Below are 20,757 nucleotides of genomic sequence, written 5' to 3'. Positions count from 1 at the left end.
CATGTGATATTTTTATCCGTTAAACACAGGTAAGGCAATAAATAAATCAAGTGCAAAAGGTTTTTTTAGTACATTGTTTAAGTATGTTTTAAGCACACATTTTAAGCATTCCAAAGAATCCATTGTGTGTAATTTGGGATAGTAAATCTGTTAACGGTGATCATACAAATAAAATGTACACTAGAACTTTGGCTAAAGATTTGATTTGACTTAAACATTAAATAGTAAAATGCTGTCACAGAAATTCTAAAGTGCTTAAAAAAGGGTTTTAGCTTCTATGAGCTATTTAAATCCTTTTACAGCAGTCATGTTCCTGTGAAATGTTTTCAAATTATGATTTAAACATTTTTAGATGGAAATTTTTAAACTATGACTTGCGCTCATTTGTTGAAGTCTGAAAGAAAAGACAATTTATATTTTTCCCTTTTTTTGCAGACAGTTCAGACAAAATGAGATTTCCACTATTAGTTGAAATTGTGAAGATGAAGAAAGTTTCATTTTATTGTCCTCCCGTCTTTCACAGCACACTTCATTTCTAATACATTTATTTTAATTGTCATAAAGTTTCATTGGTGCTTTAAGTAGAATAGAAGGTAACCCCTTGATTTGGGGCAGGGGCCTATAAATAAAGGTTCTTCAATTTTAAATATTAACATTCCTCAACTAAAAAAAAATCTCACTTTTGTTTTTTAGCTTTTGTTTCTGAAGTCTGGTTTATTCAGTTGTATTTGCTGGAAAAAGATTGGATAATTTGTGATAAGATGTGTCTTTTCCCTGTATGGAGAAATAAAGGTGAATAGCTATTCTAGACTGATTGATCTTAATGTCATGAAATAATCCAAAATTGAAGCCCATTTGGACAAACTTCCTTTTTGATTTCCAGACAAACATACCAACTTTCATTTGAAGTTGTGGGAAACTCTCGGACTACCACACATTTGTTTTGTTAAAGGAAACAATGGTGTTTGAGTAGTCTTGATGTCTTATACAATCATGTTCTGCGTGGTGCACAAATCACTACATGGACTAGTGGCAATGAATAAGTGATTTAAAAGAACAGAAAAGGAAAGTCAAACAGTGATGTAATCAAGCTTTCATCTGCTTCAAATAAAGGCCAGAACCAGCATCAAAGCCCCGCAGCCTTGATGGTTTTGCTTTTCTAATGGAGAGCCACAACCGAAACAGAACTCCCAGAAAAATCAACGGGGATTAATGTCCCACAACACAATCACTTTTATCCTCCAGCCACCACAGCAATTCATCTCCTCCTTTAATTGCTGCAGCTGTTTGCAGGTCCACCTTTTGGGGGGCCCTGACGTCAGCCCCAACCAGCTGAGCTCGGGCGCAGACTCGCACCTCCGCGGTGGGCGTGGCCGCGGCTCTTTAGGACCCAGTGGCAGCGCGGCCCGGCAGGCGGGTGCTTGGTTCCTCCCGGAGAGAGAAGCAGACAAAGGCAGAGCGCACAGACGGCGTGCCGCTATCCTTCCTGCTGCATCGACGCGCACACGCTCTCATCCGCTCCCCCCTTCCCCCGCACCGCACCGCGCCGCGCCTTCATCCCGCACGCAGCCGCGCAGGTGAGTCTTTTTTTTTTTTTAAACCACATGACTCCTATTCTCCTAAAAATGAATAGAATTGGTTTTAAATCAGAGTGTCACTCACTGCACTAAAGCTCATTAGAGGATGTGATTCATTGTTCAGCTTTTCTACTGATGGGCGTTTTTCACCAGGTGCAGTGTAATTAGGGGCGCTCGCTCCATTTTTTTTTTCTCTGACAAAAAGGGGGAAAAAGAATATCAAAAACTTGTCTTCCTTGCTGTAACTCTTCGCCATGTGGCTGCTCTCCTCCATAATGTATAAGAGATGAACAATTCCCCTCAACCTCTACTTGATCATCATGTCTTTGAGAACCACCTCAGACAGCTGTGGTGATAAAGCTGATGTAGATGAGTTCTGATGAAGGTGACCACTGTGCTTGCATTCGGTGGGTTTTGTGTGGGTGGCTCCGTTTGAAACAGAACCAGGCCAAAACTCACAACCACTGCAGTGGGGAAAGCTCTGCTAATAATTTGCAAGTTAAAGTGTGCCTTTTCCCCTCCCATGTGATGATATATTACCAAAATAAATTGGGTGAAGCTACAATGTTGGCTCCCTAATGAGGGAATTTTTTTTTTTTTTTTTACTGCCTGAAATGTGATAATCTTGCACTAAGAGGATGCACATGAGCCGGCTGCTGCAGCAGAAGCAGTGATGGTGATGTCACTGTGAAAGCAGGCACCCTGTCTGAGACAATGGACCGCCCTGGCAGATCCTCTTCTGGGGACGGGTCACAGTATGGTGCGGCAGATGGGTCTAAAACCTGGTCTTTGTCAGCACCTTTAGCGCACAAGTCCCTCTCGCACCATGTGCCTGTCACAAAACCCCCGAGTCAGCAGCTCAGTTGGGGGTGTGCATGATTTGGAGGGCCCTGCCACATGGATGGGAAGTGACTGAATTAGTTGGTTATGTCATCATGTATTCACCTGCCTCGTCTGGAATTACACAAGGAAGCATCTTTAGGTCTTTGTTCTACTTGAAGACTTTTTTTAATCAATGTTAGTACACCATGAAAGTCAACGAGTTCAACACATCTTCCATTGTAATTTCAAAAACTTGCTGTTCATCTTTATAATGCAGTGAACAGCACTGAAAACTTTTTCTTTGTTTAACAAAGCAATGTATCTAAAGAGAGTTTTGTCTTCTAGAGTTTTTATTTCCACCTTCCAGTCCTATTTTTTTTCCTTTTGACATGGAAAAAAAATGCATTATTCCAAAAAACATTACCAATTATAAAATAATTTAACCGTTCAAAAGTAGAGTTCTTTTACAAAAAACAATTAAGGTTTGACAGACTAAACAAGTTGCAAGAAAAGTAGTAACTTGCCCAGGATGCCCTTGCAAAAGAGGTTTTTAATCTCAATTCGTTTTTTATCCTGGTTGAATAAAGGTGGAAAAAAAATACTGAAAATAGTAACTGCAGAGTTAAAAGTGCATGTCAAACATTGTGTGGGTGTTTGTTAGTTTCATTCACTTGTTATTGTGGCATGTCATGACTTTCTCTTTATCAAAAAGAATCTTTAATCTCTGCAGAAAACGTCCTCTTTTATGTGGCAGCTGGGTGTGGGTCTTTTGTTGGGTGCGTTTCATTTTCAAAGATATGGGTCAGCAGGTTTGTGGCTTTCAGTTCTTGGTTGTGGTCATCAGGTAGGAGTTTGACTTGAAAATTTTTTGTTTTTTTTTCTTTCTAAAAGCTGTTCTCTCAATGTAGGTCAGCTGACTTCATAGCATAGCTGGCCTATTGTCTGTTGGCCGGACAGGTGCATCATTTGCTTAATTTGATGGCTGGAAAGAAGCAACATTTTAAATTCAAATCTTCACAAAATGAAATGAAGCTGTATGGTCGGTTTATGAACTGGAAAAGGTGAGATCTTTAGCCATTTAAGTCAAGAATATCTAGGTTAAAAAATGATGCTAATAATTTGACTCCCAAATGTAGTGAAACAATTCTTAGATTTATTATCAAACTATTTGGGTGCTTCTTTTTTAATCTTATAGGGAAAAAAAGTTATGATTAAGCTGTGATTGTACACCTTTTTTGTTTTGGTTTATTTTGCAGCATTTTTACTAAATGTTCCTGCTTTTTAGCTGAGAAATTCTAACATTAAGGAAATATTAATATTAATGAAAATCTCTTAAAGGTCCTTTTTCTGTTGTGTTGGGTCTTTACGGGTGGTAGAATCGCACACTAAAACTAGCAATGTTGACCTTTTCTGCTAAGGATGTTTTTTGACATTACAGGTTTGACGGGATAAAGTTTTCTTGTTTGGGACTCTTGACTTTATTTTATTGCATTTGACTGAAAATGAAACAAATAATTAATGTTTCTATGAACAGGCTGTAATGAGTCAACTGGAAGTTGACACCTTACACCATTACACCTGCCTTCTTCTTGAGGGAAAAGTTCTTAATTTCACCTCGACATCCCTGGTCGATTTAATTTGTGCATAAAACTAGCTGAAAGCTGGAGATCTTGACTGAAGAATCTGCAGTTGAATTTTTGACAATCTTTTTGCTTCACACTTCTGCACCCATGCCAAATGTGTGGGGCTCTCACCGTAAAGCAGTTCTTGCATCCTAACGCCAGAAGAAGATACTTTTTTTTTTTAAAAGTTGACTCTTAAAGTATATCAATTATTTGGGCAATAATATAACTGTCTGTGAATTATACCATTCAAGATCATGTGAAAAAGTTTTAAAGAATCATTGATGTTTTTCCTGCACCAACATTAGAGTTGGTTAGCTTGTCTATTTGAATGCAGCTTAAAGGTCAGTTTGTTGTAAACCAGCTTCTGCACATAATGAAAAAGGGTACTCTAATGTACGAAGATGTGTAATTATCAGTAACTAGCTTAAGTAAATAACATTTTTGTTAAATATTTCATTCGTCTTGCAGACTCTCTGGCGCTGCTCTTCACTGCCTCACATCTGTCTAAACCATCACAGCTGTCAGCCATCATGGAGTTAGACTTTGGCCATTTTGATGAGAGGGACAAGGCCTCTCGTACACCTCGAGGTGGCCGGATGAATGGTCTTCCCAGTCCAACCCACAGCGCCCACTGCAGCTTTTACCGCACACGCACCCTGCAGGCTCTCACCAATGAGAAGAAGGCCAAAAAGGTGCGCTTCTACCGCAACGGTGACCGCTACTTTAAGGGCATCGTGTACGCCGTGGCCAGTGACCGGTTTCGCTCCTTTGACTCTCTCCTTGCCGACCTCACGCGCTCCCTCTCTGACCACATCAATTTACCACAAGGCGTCCGGTTCATCTTTACTATCGATGGATCCCGCAAGATCTCTACCCTGGATGAGCTGGAAGAAGGTTAGCACTTTGCAATGGAACACAAACGTTTTTTACATTATCTGTTCAAAGACTCTTGTATCGTAAATGGGACTGTAAGGTTTTGAGTTATTCTGTTTGGAGCCGTTTCAGCAGCCAAAAATTCTCTTGCAGTGTTTGAAGAGTTGACTTAGCTTGTTGAATTATTTTTTTTGAATAGTTCTTTATTAACTATGATGCTGAAAAACATAAAGTACAAACTTGCATGCAATGAAGTTATTTGTAAAGCTGTATCTAGCCAACAAAGTGATTAGGTACTAGATTTTACATCTATTCTTGATGCTACGTTCACACCAGGCTTGGAAATGCGCTTTTGAGCAACTGCTTCCAATGAAGTTTATGAAAAACTCACGCACATGCACGTTTTGAGCTTCCACGTTCAAAACTCTAGTGTTCACATGTCACTGCTTATGTTTTTAAGTAGTGATGCACTTGGTGATGATGTACGAGTACGATTCTTTTCAAAACACAGAACGGCCAATTGGTTGAAAATCGATCATGGAGGAGAAATTAATAATTACAGTTTGTGCTTGACTGGAATTATACGACAGTCTGTCATATGTCGGAATTGAGCTGTGAAAGAAAAAACCTGAAGCAAGACTTGCACAGCGTCGATATTTTGCGCAAAGTCTCTTCCAACTGTGAGTACATGTGCGAGTATTGGGTTGCAACAGAGCTGTGTGAACAGGATATGCTTAAAGCATGTTCAAGAATGCCTGTTCAGCGCACACATGCCCTGTGTGTACGTACCATGATCTATAATCTTTCACTGCCTACTACTGAGAGAACAAACTTTTTGAACAAAGGAACAAAAATGGTTGGGTTTATCTGAACCTATTATTGTACTGAAAACTACTTTGTAGGCAAAATCGATTTTAGTTTGAAGAATAAAAAATGTAATAAAATTTAATTAAAAAAATAAAATAAAATAAAAATTCTTTTCCCTTCTGGGTTAACTGGTATCTCCAAAGGTCAAAAGTTGCTTAGTGTTTCTGGTGTCAAATAGCTGATTGAGTTACAACACTAACCCATTATGTTTACCACAGGGGAGAGCTATGTTTGTGCTTCAGAGAACTTCTATAAGAAAGTCGATTACACAAAGAATGTCAACCCCAACTGGTCTGTGAATGTGAAGGCCTCAGCAAGCCAGAAGAACATGCAGTCTTTAGCAGCCAAGGCTGCCAGCGAGCCCAGAGAAAACAAGGAGTTTGTTCGGCCCAAGCTGGTCACAGTGATGCGCAGCGGCGTCAAGCCACGCAAAGCTGTCCGTGTCCTGCTCAACAAGAAGACGGCGCACTCCTTTGAGCAGGTGCTCACTGACATCACAGAGGCCATCAAGCTTGAAAGTGGTGCAGTCAAGAGGATCTACACACTGGATGGTAAACAGGTAAGTCCTACCTGTCAAATCATGGTGAAAGATGTGTGAAGCTGCTGATCGATTTGGTTATATTTAAAAGGCTTTTTTTGTTATTTGGAGACGGAAATAAAGCTGGGTTTAAACAGCATGTAAACATAACAGCTTCAAAGGAAAAATGTTGCTGGGATTGTGGACAATTCATAAATGATTACTGGACAAAGGACAGGCAAGTATTAGAATAAATGGAAAACTAGGTACCTGTAAATGCAAAGGGAAAAGGCCACATATGTAAAAAAGGAGCCGCTGTTTGCTGTTAACCTCAGTCAACAGTGATGTGGCAGGTCAATGGGAACACTGTTGAGACACCTTTGTTCATGAAAATCTCATTGTCTACATCCTTTGAGACTGCAACAGGAGTCTCTTGTGGTTCTGGACATCAATCACTTCTTTGGCTGTTTGACACTGTAGGCATTTAACTGCATAGCTGGACCTACATGTAAAGTTAAACACTTTTTTGGGTGTTTAGCTAATAGACATGTTTAACTTGCATCACACAGTTGCTACAAATTTGTTGTCTGCACATCCATGACGCCAATCTTCCGTTCCACCACATCTCACTACTGGAGGTCATTTGAAGACAGTGAACTCATTGTCATGTTCAAGAAACCAGTCTGAGATAATTCCAGCTTTATGACATGGCGTGTTATCCTGCTGGAAGTAGCCATCAGAAGATGGTACACTGGGGTCATAAAGGGATGGGCTTGGTCAGGAAAAATACTCATCAGATCAGGCAACGTTTGTCCAATGAGCCTGTGTGAATTGTAGCCTCAGTTTCTGGTTCTTAGCTGTCAGAAGTGAGACCCTGGTGTGGTCTTCTGCTGCAGCCCATTTCAAGGTTGGACATGTTGTGTATTCAGAGATGCTCTTCTGCAGAGTTCAGTTGTAATCAGTGGTTATTTGAGTTACTGTTGTCTTTCTATCAGCTGGAACCAGTCTGACGATTCTCCTCTGACCTCTGTCATCAATACGGCATTTCTGCCCACAGAACTGCTGCTAACAGGTTATTTTCTCTTTTTTTTTGTGACCATTCTCTGTAAACCCTAGAGATGGTTGTGGGTGAAAATCCCAGTAGATCAGCAGTTTCTGAAATATTCAGAACAGGCTGTTTGGCACCAACAACCATGCCAGTTTCAGTCACTTAAATCACTTTTCTTCCCTATTCTTAAGCTTTGTATAAACTGCAGCAGATCATCTTAACCGTGTCTACATGCATAAATGCAATGAGTTGCTCCCATGTGATTGGCTGATTCAAAATTTGTGTTAACGAGCAGTTGGACAGGTGTGCCTAATAAAGCGGTAACTGAGTGTAGACGCTCCAATTCTTTGTTTAATTTTTGGCAAGTTTTGGCAGCCACAGCAGACTTGGAGTTCAGATTTAAAGTAAATGTTGTGGCATAGGGTAAGAGCTGTTGCTTAATGTTGGAAATAACATACATGTAGAAAATGACTTTTGGATAATTTCATTGACGGAGCTCTTTTTCAGCAAGTGAACTAGGCTAAAAGCACACAATGCTTTGTCATTGTTCATTTTGCTGTAGTTATGTAAAAGTATACATAGAAGCACCTCAGTTGTAAGTTGCAAAAGTGATCTTGTTGACCCTTAAAAAATAAAAAGAGCATAGCCAAATATAATATACATTGCATGTTAATGCAGATACTTGTCTCACTCTTCCCTGTTTTCTCTATGCCTTGTGCTTCCCAGCATGCATCAAAAACTCTCCAGACTGCTGTGATTCAGTACAAATTAAAAGTGGTGGGGGTCAGCTTTTGCTGTAAAAGCATGTGAGGGTGTGGACATCTGTTCCTCTTTGATATGGTTAAGTGTTGGTGTATTCTCCATTGGGGGTAGACTTGTACTCTAGGTGTTTCCATATTGTCCTGCTCTTGCGTTTGTATCCAGTCCATAATCATATGTCTGATCAGGGCCGGTTCTTTGAATTGATAGAGGGCGTGGGGGATTAGATTTTAATGCAGTCTCCCTGGGGCGCAGTCTGCCCAGATCAGGTCTTAAAATGGCTTTTACAAAAACCCTTGCTGGACTGTAATCCCCTTATGTCATGTTGTGCTAATTTCTTTGCTATACATTTTTTATGAGCTACCACAAAGAAATTCGCTCACAGGATATTGATTTGTCATTTCAATGTTTATTTATGATGAGTAATTTGTCATAGTTATTCTGTGTGTCCAAAGAATGTGGGACACTCTTCATGTTTTTGGGATCTTTTTGCTGAGCCGCTCTGCGAGGTGCATGAGGTAGAAGTGGTATTGATGCATTGCCCCGTCTCTCCCAGACTCTGCGCCGATCCTCTTCCCCATTCCGCTGTGATAGCTGCTGGTTACTGGTTGCTAGGAGACCACATCTCAGGCACAAAGAGAGCCCAGCTGGTGTGGACCGGTCTGTCAGATACCACATCCTGAAGTGGGTGGGAGAGTTCACTATTAATGCAAGCCCATGAAGTCTTCTGTATTAATCTGTGGGCATTTCTTCACTGAGACAAGGCGGTAAATGAAATGGGTGCATTTTGCGACAAAAATAAAAGATATCGTATACTTTATTCAGTTTTTGTAAAATGGCTGCTCTGTGCCTCTTGTTCAGTGCCGCACAGACTCTCCCTGCCTCTGTTGTGGATTAAATCACACCCATTTTCCTCTCAAATGCTGATTTTCCTTTCAGCTTGATGAGGGAATGGTGGGGTTCAGGCATTCCATTCTTACAGCAAAATTAGGGATAGTTTTATTTTCAGGGGGGGGGGATGTAAATTACTCCTCCACTCTATTTAAGAAGAAAAAAACCAGAACATGTGCTCATCTTGCTTCTAAAGACCCGATTGCTGTATCTGGAGGGATGATGAGCTCTACTTTGGATTTAACATATTTTGTTTATCCATAAATTTTACAATTATTTATGCTAAGATGTTGCAGTTTGAACCAAATTGGGACCTACCTGAATTGTTTTCTAGGTTTAAAACCGATGAGAGTGATGCTTTAGGAGCACGGTCAGTTGGTTTGTCAGAACAAAAGGATTCAATTCTTTCTTTATGACAACCTCTATAAAAAATGTTCTCTTAAAAAAAAAAAGAATGGATGTATAATTTTTTTCCTCTCTGTCTAAAATGTATTTTAGAGGGAAATAAATCCTGTTTATCAGGGCTCTTGCAGTCTCCTTTAGCAGAGAAGCAGTTGTCATGGCAATAAGCTTACTGCAACGGATTCAATTCATGACTATCTGTAATGCGCTGAGTGGGCTCTTTGCATTGAGTTTTACCTGCTCTGCTGCATTTTTTTTTTTTTTTTTTTTTTTTTTTTACATAAGGAGCTCACAGCCTCCACATCTCACATGAAGTAAGCCCACACAGAGCGGAGGCAGCAGGTCTGACTCTTAAAGGGGCGTGGTCCCCAGGGTGAGCTTTTTACACAGACAAGGAACTGTACATGACAGCCCCCCCCCCCATCCCCACTAACACCATCAATGCCTTAGTCTGCAAACGGCTCTGATTTCCTGCCTGAACATTATGTCAACAACTGAGCATGACCTGGAGGGAAGATGAAGCAAAATTTAATAAAAGCTACGACCACATCAGTCGGCCAAATGAAAAGCTTGCTTCCGTGCAGAAGGGAGGGCTGGGGGTTGAACCAGCACCAGACACCAGCTGCTCCTCATGACTCTCCAGATATCACTCAAAGGGGCTCATCTGTTCCCCAAATGCACCCACTGCACCCTCATGGAAATGTAAAAGCTGTGCTGCATCAAGAGGTCACAGGGATGAAAGCAGTACAGTTTTTGAGAAGTGTTCCACTGAAATGGACTTTTATCCTGAAATTCTCTAGATTTCTTTACAAAACCGTGCTGGAATGTGTGAGGAAATGCAATTTCGCAAAGCTTTGAGGTTAAGTTATACAGGCTTTCCTTCTCTCTTCTTTTAGTGTTTACTCAAAAATTACTCAGATGCATGTTCTCCTTCTGCAGAATGCTGGATTATCTTGTCTGCACCTCCTAATGGCCTGGAAATGAAGAAAGCACAGTGTGTGTGTTGTTGGTTTACCCATTAAATTGCAAAACATTTTGGAACGTTTGCAGAGGTTTAAAAAGGAACTGTCTAGTAATGAGATCTCTCTTTGAAAACTCTCAATAGCTCATTGACTTTAGCTGTAGGCAAGCCTCTGAAAGGGTGAGCAGGACTCAAAACAAGCCAGCTGTGTAATCAGAAGAGGTGCTTCCTGCTACTAAACAAAATTGTTTTTGTTGCACAAAAAGTCATCTTTCACATATTGTCACGCTTTAGTTGTGCATTTTTAAACCACCACTCGCTGTTATTTAAAAAAGGATGCTCCTTATCTAATCTAGTCCCCCATTTTATGTTATGAATGGCATACTTTTATAATGAAGCAGCTTGAAGGAAAGTGTAGATGCCCGGACTTAACCCTTGACCTTGTTAGCAAGTTGGTTTAAAGAATCAATTAAAAGTAAACATGGTTGACAGAAGCTGATCTCATTCATCAGCCTCCTCTGTTTATTTGACCATCATCCATTTAGAAGGGAAATTACTTTGAATAATTCAGTTATTGCACTATCATAGCAATCTGTGGAAGTTGTCATGTGGTTCTGACAGCTGCTGAGAAAAAGATTAGGGATGGATCAATTGGTCTAAAACGATTTTTCTTTCTTTCTTTTAATATGAAGTTCAGCGGCTTCTCTGGATAAAAAATGTGTAACCCCTGGGAAATTTTGAGGGGCTTGGTGAATCATGTTGACACCGTTTGGCAGCTGCCAGATGCAGTTTAAACTGCAGTATCCAGGTGTTCCCAGACTATCCTCCTCCTCACATTTTAACTTTTCTGCCAAATTCGGACAAACTGGACTTTTTGATTAATGGTTGGCATTATTGTGGTATTCATGAAATGGTTTTCTTTACATGCTCAGGTCTGGTTGAAATCAGTTACTAATCGCTGGTGTTTAAGTCAAAGAATTACTTGTCATCGATGCTAGCATGCAAATTTTTCTAATCTGTTTTGTATTGAACCATTCATACCCGTGCATATGGAACAAGATACTAAGTTTTTATTATTATTTTTTTATATTTCAAACTTAGTATGTTTTGAAATCCATCAATAATTACTCAACAGTTTAGTTTAAGTGGCTCAGGATCCTAACTTTAAGTATAGATTAAAAGATTTAGATACGGCTCCAGTCTGTTAGATGAACATTTGATCCCTTTTAATCAGATCTTTCGTCTAAAGCTATTAAAACATGCACCGCTGTCTTTCAGCCCCCACCATTTTTCCATCTCCTGATCTCCACAGGTTTGTCCTGGAGGGAAGAGGGCATTTGCTGATGCTTCCATTTATGATTAACTGCCAGGCGCTCTTGTTGCCACATAACAGTTTAACTTAATGACGGCAAGTTAAATCGAATCTCTTGATAATGAATACGCACGAGAACCACAATTTTATACCCTGTGAATTGGACTGAAACAATTAGATTTTCGTCCCTGGAATTGAGGCAACATCTCTTCAGGTCAGCAGAGATCTGACAGGCCTGTATCCGGGGAGTTCTGGGGGTAAAGTGTCTCTGGGGTACAGCTGTTAGATGCCACGCCACCAAGTCACCACCACACACTGTTTTAGCTTGTCTAGCAGGATCCAGAAGCAGCATGGCAGCTGTTGGGTGGGGTGTTCTCAAATTATCTGCAGCTCATAGTTTGGATGTGCATCACAAAGGACACCGTAATGCATGTTGATTACCGGGGAGTTCTTCCAAATACAGATGACTCTATAGAACCATGAAATTCTCTGAACAGCAGAGTGGCTCCATTAAGGTAGTACAGGTGATCTGTAAATGACAAAAATTAATAAAGTTGATCTGGTTTTGAAAGGGAAAGCTTCAAATGCAACTGAATGACGACCAATCTCGTCTGCAGGAGAAAGCTTTTAGCTGAATGGCTTTAATAGGCGTGTCTGAGCTGCATAATGGCGTGTTCAGGAGAAGGCGTGGCCCAAAGACATCTGTCCACTAAGTAGACTTTATTGTTTCAACAGCTGCTATAGAGTGAAAAGACTGAGGAAGTTGAACCATTTAAACCTTAGTGTAAATATGTGGGGTTATCATCTCTTTGGTTTTCTTTATGCCTTTTGTCCAAGTTTTGTTACATAAATCCAGGGTGGATGAAGGTATTTCATTTGAGAAAATGTATGGTAAAGGCCTCAAACAGCCCAAAGCTTTAGTGGTCAAGAATTTAGACCCTAAATATTTTCAGATCCACTCAAGAATTTTTAATGTTAAGAGTTAAGAGTTCCCAGTTTTCAGAGACAATGGGGAATTTTGTTAAAAAGCATTTAAAACCAAAAAAATCTGATTTTAAATTTTCTTTAATTTTCTAAAGTTCGGAAAATTTTAAAATAACATAAAAATGCACAATTTAAGCACATTTTAATTTGGTTTAAACAGGCTAAACTACATTTAGATTCATTTGTCTGATTTGTATCTTTCTGTAAATTTTAAAGCATCCAAAAAGGAAAAAAAAAGTAATAAAATCCCCAATAGACTGTAGGCAATGGCATCTAGATAAAGCAAAAAATAAATCAAGAATGACCAATGGGACTGGACTTTCCTTTTCAAAGGAAAATGGTCTGTGTAAAACTCAGGAATTATTGAAGTTCAAATCTCTTTAAAAATTTAGATTTCCATCTGAATATCCTGGCGGATGAAATTGATACCGGGCTGGCTAGGAACGCTTACCAGCCTTTATCTAATGCACTAATTTGTCCTCATTGCGGTTTTTCCTCTGCTGTTGCAATGACCATATGCCCATACATGCCTGATTCTGATCTTGGACTGTTCTAATTAGTTTAGCTAGAATAAAATCCTTTTTCAGATGGAGGATATGATGGGTACATTTTAATGATGTTGGCATGTAAACCTCTTGTACCTGATCTTACGATGTTGCAACTTTTTTTTTTATCAACTGATGGTTCCTTAAATGAAAATACAGAACTTTATTTTAATTATTTTTTAATTGGGAAAAAAATTGGCTATGAAGGTATGCGTTCAGTTATAGGCAAATAATTATTTTACACGCTGGAATTCTTTCTTTTTCAGAATATCAAATAAAGTTACTGTTACTGCTGTGACTGGGAAGTTGGGACATAATACGCTGCTTTATGATAGCTATTACCAGGAAATCTGTTTTGAAGTTATTCAGAGATGTTCATAGTGTTGTAACATAAGAACAGTTTGAACAATATTCAGATTATATATATTCAAAATAAGATGTGCATGTAAATTCCAGCAACAAAATAAGGATGAGCGTTCCTGAAGGGCTCATACATTTGGCATTTAGAGGTACATCTGCATTCACTGAAGGTTGAGTGTTACTTGTTAACAAAGTTTCCCTCTGTAACAGTATTAGCAGTGTTTTAAAAGGCCAATGAAAACCTGAGTTCTACACATGAGAATTTTCTTCTAGCATCATGTGTTGTTCTCAGATCATCAGGTGTTGGATTTTCTGTTTTCCCAGGTTACCTGCCTTCAGGATTTCTTTGGGGACGATGATGTCTTCATCGCGTGTGGACCAGAAAAGTTCCGCTATGCACAGGACGACTTCTCTCTGGATGAGAATGGTAATGCAGAGCTGGCTTCAATTTTTCCTTGTTTGACGATCAATTTTAATGTGCAAATGAGTTGAACACAAATCAATACAGTGCTCTGAAAATAACTTTAAATGGCAAACACAGGCTTGTCTGTCTCAAAAGTGGGGAAAAAATATACCGCAAAGATATTAATATTCAGAGCAGAGTCAGAACAAAAAAGAGCCACGTGGGAGGGAGCCTGACAAATGGTGAGAGGAATATTGTGAAGGGAGTGTTATCAGCAGTCAGCAGTGGGTTGGAAAAAAGCAGGAAAACGGAGCTTTAATCTGTCTACTGACAGGTTTAGGCCAGCTGATATGTTGCAGCTGATACTGCTGAGAAGTCGAGGAAAGAAACGGTGAAATCTGCTCCCTGAATGTGTGCTCTCAGCAGACCTGAAAAGCCTATTTTTAATAACCTACTTCCACCTGAAGCCCTCTTCTTCTTCTCCTGCAGCATCTTTTCCAGATCCTTAAATTTGGCCACATCGTAGAGTCAGGCCTGTTTCCAGCTATTGTCTTTGCCATGGAAATTCTCTGCCTTTTTTTTAACCTTTTAATGATTTCCGTTCTACATGTATCCTTGGGGGATTCAAGCTGAAAGATTTGATGTAGTCTGTAATGACATCTGGGCCATTTCCACTTTAAATGGTGCATCCTGACATCAGAGTCTGCCTCAATAAAGCTGAGATGCCCCTGTCTGCAGTGCATCATAATGGCTTTTTATTTCAACTGTGTTCCACAACACTTTTCAGCTGAGATCAATCTAAGTTCTCTGGAGGAAAAAAAAAAAGATTTCTTAATGCAAAATGTTTGTGTGTAAAGTTGGAGAAGATCATCGTCAAATGTTGCCTTAAAATTAGACTAATCTGAGAGAAGGCACACGTGAAACCGGCTCCTCGTTGCAGTCATGGTTTCTGCTACAGACTAGAGAACCTGAGAGTCTGGACTATTTTGAGCCTGCGGAGTTGATCAGAGAGGCTGCCAGTCTGCAGGAGTGATGGTGGCACACCTCCCAAACAATGGCAAAGAAATGCAGTTGTATGTGGTGGTGTCTGTGAAGGTTAAGAGGAAGAAGATGAATGTGGTGAGATCCCAGGAGATGGAAGGAGGACAGACAGTATAATTAGCATCAAAAGAGGAAGAGGAGGGAGGGGGAGGGAAACTGCCTGACAGTACAAACGCAGAGGAAGCTTTTGGAGAGGTGCAGCAGTGTCTGGAGTATGTCTACTAATATGAAAAACACTGCTCCAGAATATAATGGGATTATAGTACAAAATAGAATTGCATATGAAGCTTTGCTTCACCATCTGACTGATGGATGCATTTCTAATCAGAAACAGAAGTGTTTGCAGCTTGTTTTTCCAGTTTGAAAATAAAGATCTTTTTTTGACTTTGTTTTGACAGAATGCCGGGTGATGAAAGGACCCAAAACCCCACGTGGTTCAGTGAAGAGTCCGGGTCTCATCAAACGCAGCAAGTCACCCACTGAATCCAGTGAGTCTATTATCTTGAGCACAGTGAATACTGACATTAAGACTGCTTTTTAAAAATAAAAATAAAAGGAAAAAAAATAAAAGGATGCCGATAACAATGGGGCACAATACATAGTGAACAGAACATTAGATATGAAAGTAGAGGGATGGAGCTCACCTTTGACCTTTGTCTAAGGGGGATGGTGAGGATTGGGGGATTATTCCTATTCAATAATGAATGAAAATAGATGACTGACTTGGTTAAAGATCCGCTCCATTGAAAATTCTTAACATGTTTTTGTGGCTTTTTTTTGATGGACATGTATAAAGAAAATAAAGGTCAAATTTGCATATCTGAGTATTTCTTTATTAAATCGTGGTGCATCTCGAGCAGATTAAAAAATGCCGTCTGAAGAAGCGTGTAGTTGTGACAAAGAAATTACAAATGGCAGGCCACAAGCTCCCTGCTCCGCTTTATTGTGATGGATCCACTTGTAGACGTCATGTACCTCCATGTGGCTCCAATATTGCTCGCCATTTTTGTTGCTGTGCCAGTTGTCCACCCACAACTCATAGGTGTTTTTTTTTTTTTTTTAATAAACTACTGCTACTATGCAGAAACTATATCCTAATAAACCACATAGAACACTTGACCTTGGGCTAAAAACACCATAGTCAAATGAACACTTGAAACGATTTTACAAAAGATGATTGGAGTGGTTCTTTAATGTCTAGTAAGGACAAATTTTTTGTGTCAGATGACACAATGTTTTCCTGCAATTTTTTTTGGTTTGAAAACCTTTGATAAAATCTCTCCAAAAAGAAATTTGACTGTCTAAAATTCAACATTTTTTATTCCTAAAACAAATTCTTTTACTAAGAATTAAGTCATTTAAAATTCTGCTTTTTTGTGGTTCTTTAATCTGAGTTGTAACGCAGTATGATGTGCCTTTTTACAAAGCTCTATGAATAAAACATAAGTAAACAAAAGCTCCTCTGAGCCATTTGTCAGAGAGGCAGGGGAGTTGAACATGACAATATCCAGAAGGCAGCAGATCATTGAGATTCTGCTGCTAGCTTTAAAGAGCTTTTGCATCTTTTAACAGATTCTACTCGTATCTGGTGGTAGCTTTGTAATTTGCTTTAAGAACAAATAAGCGTAAAGAAACTAGATGGATGTCTACTTAAGGACTGTGGAATTCTATTATTGGAGGTTTGATGAGGGATGATTGACAGTAAACACAGCTTATGGGCATTCAAGATGTCAGCTTTATCTATGAATCTGGAAGCTGAGGGTTCACAAATCTTGATAATGGGGTCACGGCACAGGAAACGTCTCACTTGCCTGGTAATTTTGACAAGTTTTCAATAATTCAAAAACAATTTCCTGACTGTTTCTGATATTACCACTTATCCAATGTTTTTTTTAATATAATTTCTTGCAAAAAGAAAAATTAAATTCGTTTTTTATTTTTATTTTTTTTACTGATTCTTTTACTGATGCATACAATATTTACAGAATCACAAAATGATCCATTCTACATCTATGTTTCTCTCTGAAGCATAACAGTTGCATGTGTTTTGTTTGCCCATTTTGCTCACATGCAGTAGGGAGAAGAGATGTCAGAAAAGGCTGAAGAGTCAGGAACTTTCATGTGCGATGAGGAAAACCTTTTTTTTTGTCTTTCAAGGCTCAGAATGTGATGACTGATCAAAACTCCTGCATGTTTTGTCTTGAAAGCTGCTTATTTTAAACCAACCTAGTTTCTAAAAATCAAGCAGTTTTAGCATTTTTCCTATCCTTGTGTGACTTTTCAGTGACAGTGAGGCGTTTTCCTCTTGTTGTATTCGGTGCCTTTTGGCATAAACGGAGACTCGCCATCTGGTTGCGAGTCTCCAGGCCTCCTTTCATCTTTCATGAACAAAAAGCCTTTTAAAGTGTTTAACTCACACGGCTAAATCACCTCACACTGCTCCAAAATACAAGCACAATGTCCCACACTGAGAGAATCCTAGCAACGAGACGCAACACTAAGTCTGTGAATACAGTGTGCACTGACAAACAGAACTCATCGGTTCAGTAGAGCTGGAGCTCCAGTCTGGCTTTATTTGTTGCCAAGTGAGGCCACAATAAAGGACCGACTCTTCTAAAGGGTTGAATCATCTTATGCATTGTTTAAGATACAAAGCTGACTTCATCTTTTACTCCTTCATCTGTCCTCTCCTGTATTGTCACTTTCAGCCAATGGGACCGGCTCCAGCAGCCAGATCTCCACCCCAATTTCCAAGAACTCCCCCACATCCACCCCAACTAGTCCAGGTCTGAACAACAAGCAGAAGGTACTGGTCCATTTCTCTGTAAACATGGTTATTTCTTAACACAGTCCTGATGCTCAGATCACGGATACCTCTGCTCTGTTTTCAGGATCTCTACCTGCCCTTATCTCTGGAGGATGATGATTCCCTTGGTGAATCCATGTAGACTCTCATCCTACGTTTGGCCTGAAACACTGAATTTTTTTTTCCCCCCTCTGCTGCTTTCAACCTTCCCTCACAGTGCCACTATTGAGGACAACCAGTTTTTGTTTTTTAAGGCCTTAAACACCATTCACTGCTCTGCAAAAATCTCTTTTGATCACATTAAAATCCTCTTTCGATTTCCAGAAAGGTTTTTTGCAGAATAAACAACTTCTTTCTTACTAATGTCACAGTTTAGTCACAGATTTCACTGTAAGTGCCCTTTTTCTTTAAAAACTTTTTAATCATTAAGCACACCAAATTTAGAATTTCACTCCAAATTTCAGGCAGCAAAGTTTTTTGTACAACATTTTTGTGATCATCCTCATATCCTTGTCGCTCTGCCCTAAGGATGACCTTCCCAAAGGACGTTTTTTTGTTTTTTACCCAAAATCTTTCTTACTTGCTGTAAATACGATGTATAGCCATCATACCATGTTTGCTCCGTGTTCATTGCTGTGCTTCCTTAATGTCAGAACATTTGCTCAACTCATCAGAGGGTTTGATTAAATAGAGGTAAAAGCTAAAGGAAGCTTAATGGTAGGAGTAGAATGCAAAACAGAGCCACACTTTTCAGACCAAAATCAGCAATGCCTGTGAGTCCATGTGGTGTGAAAAATTGCATTCAATCGGAAAGAAATCTTTTCTGGCATTTCCTCTATTTTGACGCTCTATGTAGACCGTAGACTACATGTGCTACCAAACCTTCATTAACTATTGTGCATGGATAGTTGATGAATGAAACTTGTCATGTTAAAAACTGTTTTGAAGGACCTAGAAGTGCGTTAAAAAAAACAACCAAAGGTGAAAAAGTAGGCCCTTTAAAAATACACCTTTTATTACAGTTTTTATACTAAATAAATCCCATTCTGTCTTTTTATCCCCCTTACCCTAATTTTCTCCTTCATGGCCATTTATGTGCAACTTGCAGTAAGATTTTTATACACGAGAGTTAAGTCTCAAAGCCAAAGTATGTGTCTTGACTACGGAAAAGAGGAGGAAAAGTTTGATGCTGGAGATTTTTCAGGAGGCGCACAAGAAGAATGAAGCATGCCATATTTTTTAAAGTCAAGATGACGTTATTGCATCACTTTTAGACGCTTTCATGACAACAGTGAGGTCTCCTCTTTTGTACTACTTGGCAATGATCTGCCGGGGATGAAGATGGCTTCTGTCTTAACCAGTGAAGGGTTTAAATTATATAAAATTTGTATCATTGTTAGTTCACATAGTTTGTATTTTTTTTCTCTTAACTTCACATACGAGTTCTAGCACCCTCCCACCACCACCAGGTGTGTGTGCCACTTTAGTACAAACTGAAATCTTTTTCAGTCACAGCGACTTGCAATGTCCCAAATCTACTGAGTTTGGAGTGGTTCTTTAGTTTAATTTTCTTTTTTGTCACTAAGAAAGTCTTTGAAAATGGCTGACACTGAAGCACAAAGCAGGGAGTAACTTTCCATCACTGCAGCAGACGCGTTACCGTCTACTCACCAGCATTTCAAAGCGTGGCCACAGTTATAGTTCACTGAAATTTGCTGCTCCTTCAAATTAAAAGCTATGCATTTGGGTTTAAGAATGGATCGTTTTTTCTTTTTGGTTAGGAATGCCCATTTTTATTCCAGTGGTATGATTTTTCAGAAAGTGGGAACAATGAAATGTCCATGTCTAATGTGATCAAAAGTGTATGTATCTGGTATGATCAGGTGTGCGCCTTTTTACCCACTTTTTTTTTGGTCAATGGCAAAGGGTAATACAAACTTTTCTGGTGCTGTGAACTCTGGTGCTGTTTTTATCCTGCAGGGAGCGCTATTATACCAGCCAAACCGCTTCTGTCCGCAGCAGGGTCGCCTCACTTCACCCAACACTATGTACAGGAATGTTACAACCAGTCTATTTCCTTCAAACCGTCAGTTGTGTAAAAGCTCACATACTAATCGTGCTCTTGTTTCCTTAACTCTTCTGCAGCTTATTATTCAGCTCCACAGCATAGAAAACAAAATTGTTGGTCTTGTGAAAAGCGGCTGCCACCTCGTAGGATGGATTGTGTGATTCATCGCCTTCAGTGGTGCCTTTTCTTAAAGACTGCTGTCTTTTGATGAACTTGCATTGGAGATCAAAGGCTTGCTCTTTAAAAATACCTGTTTGTAATTCTTTTTATTTATTTTTTTTTAAATGTCTAGAATGAGGAGGCCTCATACTAGTTTCATTTTGTAGAGACACGGGAAACTTTGTCGTGGTGTAAATATGCTCCCCTCTAGTTCTTTACCTTTTTAACGGAATGAATGACTTCAATCTTTGCTTTTATTAAAGTTGCATCTTTTCTAGTGGTATTTTGCAACGTCCCAGTGGCTTGTTTCAGTGCTTCATTCAATGTATTAACTGAAATTGTTTTTTTTTTTCAAATAAAACTGCTGTAATTCACCTGTCTGATTTCAAGTTTATTGCTACTTCAATTGTTTCTTCAGTTACTGTAATTCCAGAGTCATAAATCTTTAAGATTAATTGGAAATAAAATGGTGAATAAGTTGGAGCTGATACTAGCAATAGATTAGGCACTTATTGCTGTAACAATTAGCTAATCTATTTAGATCTTTGCATTTGTGTTTCAAAAGCATTAATGCGAACATACATTGTAGAAGCTGCTTACATTTTAATTGTTATATACATTTTTTAAGATGTATAAGGAAAAACCTAAAAGATTTTGTTAGTATATTCTTCTGTCTTACTTTGATACAAGTTCTAGATATTATTTTTCTTCCAACAATTAGAATGTTCCAAAACACT

The 20,757-nt window shown here is 39.2% G+C and overlaps 1 protein-coding gene across 1 annotated transcript; it reads left to right on the top strand.

The window, feature by feature from the left end:
• The first annotated feature begins 1,386 nt into the window (after positions 1-1,386).
• dcx (doublecortin) lies at positions 1,387-20,394 on the top strand. Its single transcript, XM_023962522.1, has 7 exons — positions 1,387-1,577; positions 4,493-4,918; positions 5,983-6,323; positions 13,868-13,970; positions 15,386-15,475; positions 17,696-17,793; positions 17,879-20,394. Exons 2-7 carry the CDS (start codon positions 4,555-4,557, stop codon positions 17,933-17,935), a joined length of 1,053 nt encoding a protein of 350 aa, XP_023818290.1. The 5' UTR covers positions 1,387-1,577; positions 4,493-4,554; the 3' UTR covers positions 17,936-20,394.
• Positions 20,395-20,757: the final 363 nt, after the last annotated feature.

Source organism: Oryzias latipes, chromosome 14 (assembly GCF_002234675.1).
Source record: "Oryzias latipes chromosome 14, ASM223467v1".
Classification (NCBI taxonomy): Eukaryota; Metazoa; Chordata; class Actinopteri; order Beloniformes; family Adrianichthyidae; genus Oryzias; species Oryzias latipes.
This window is presented reverse-complemented; position numbering and strand designations above follow the sequence as displayed.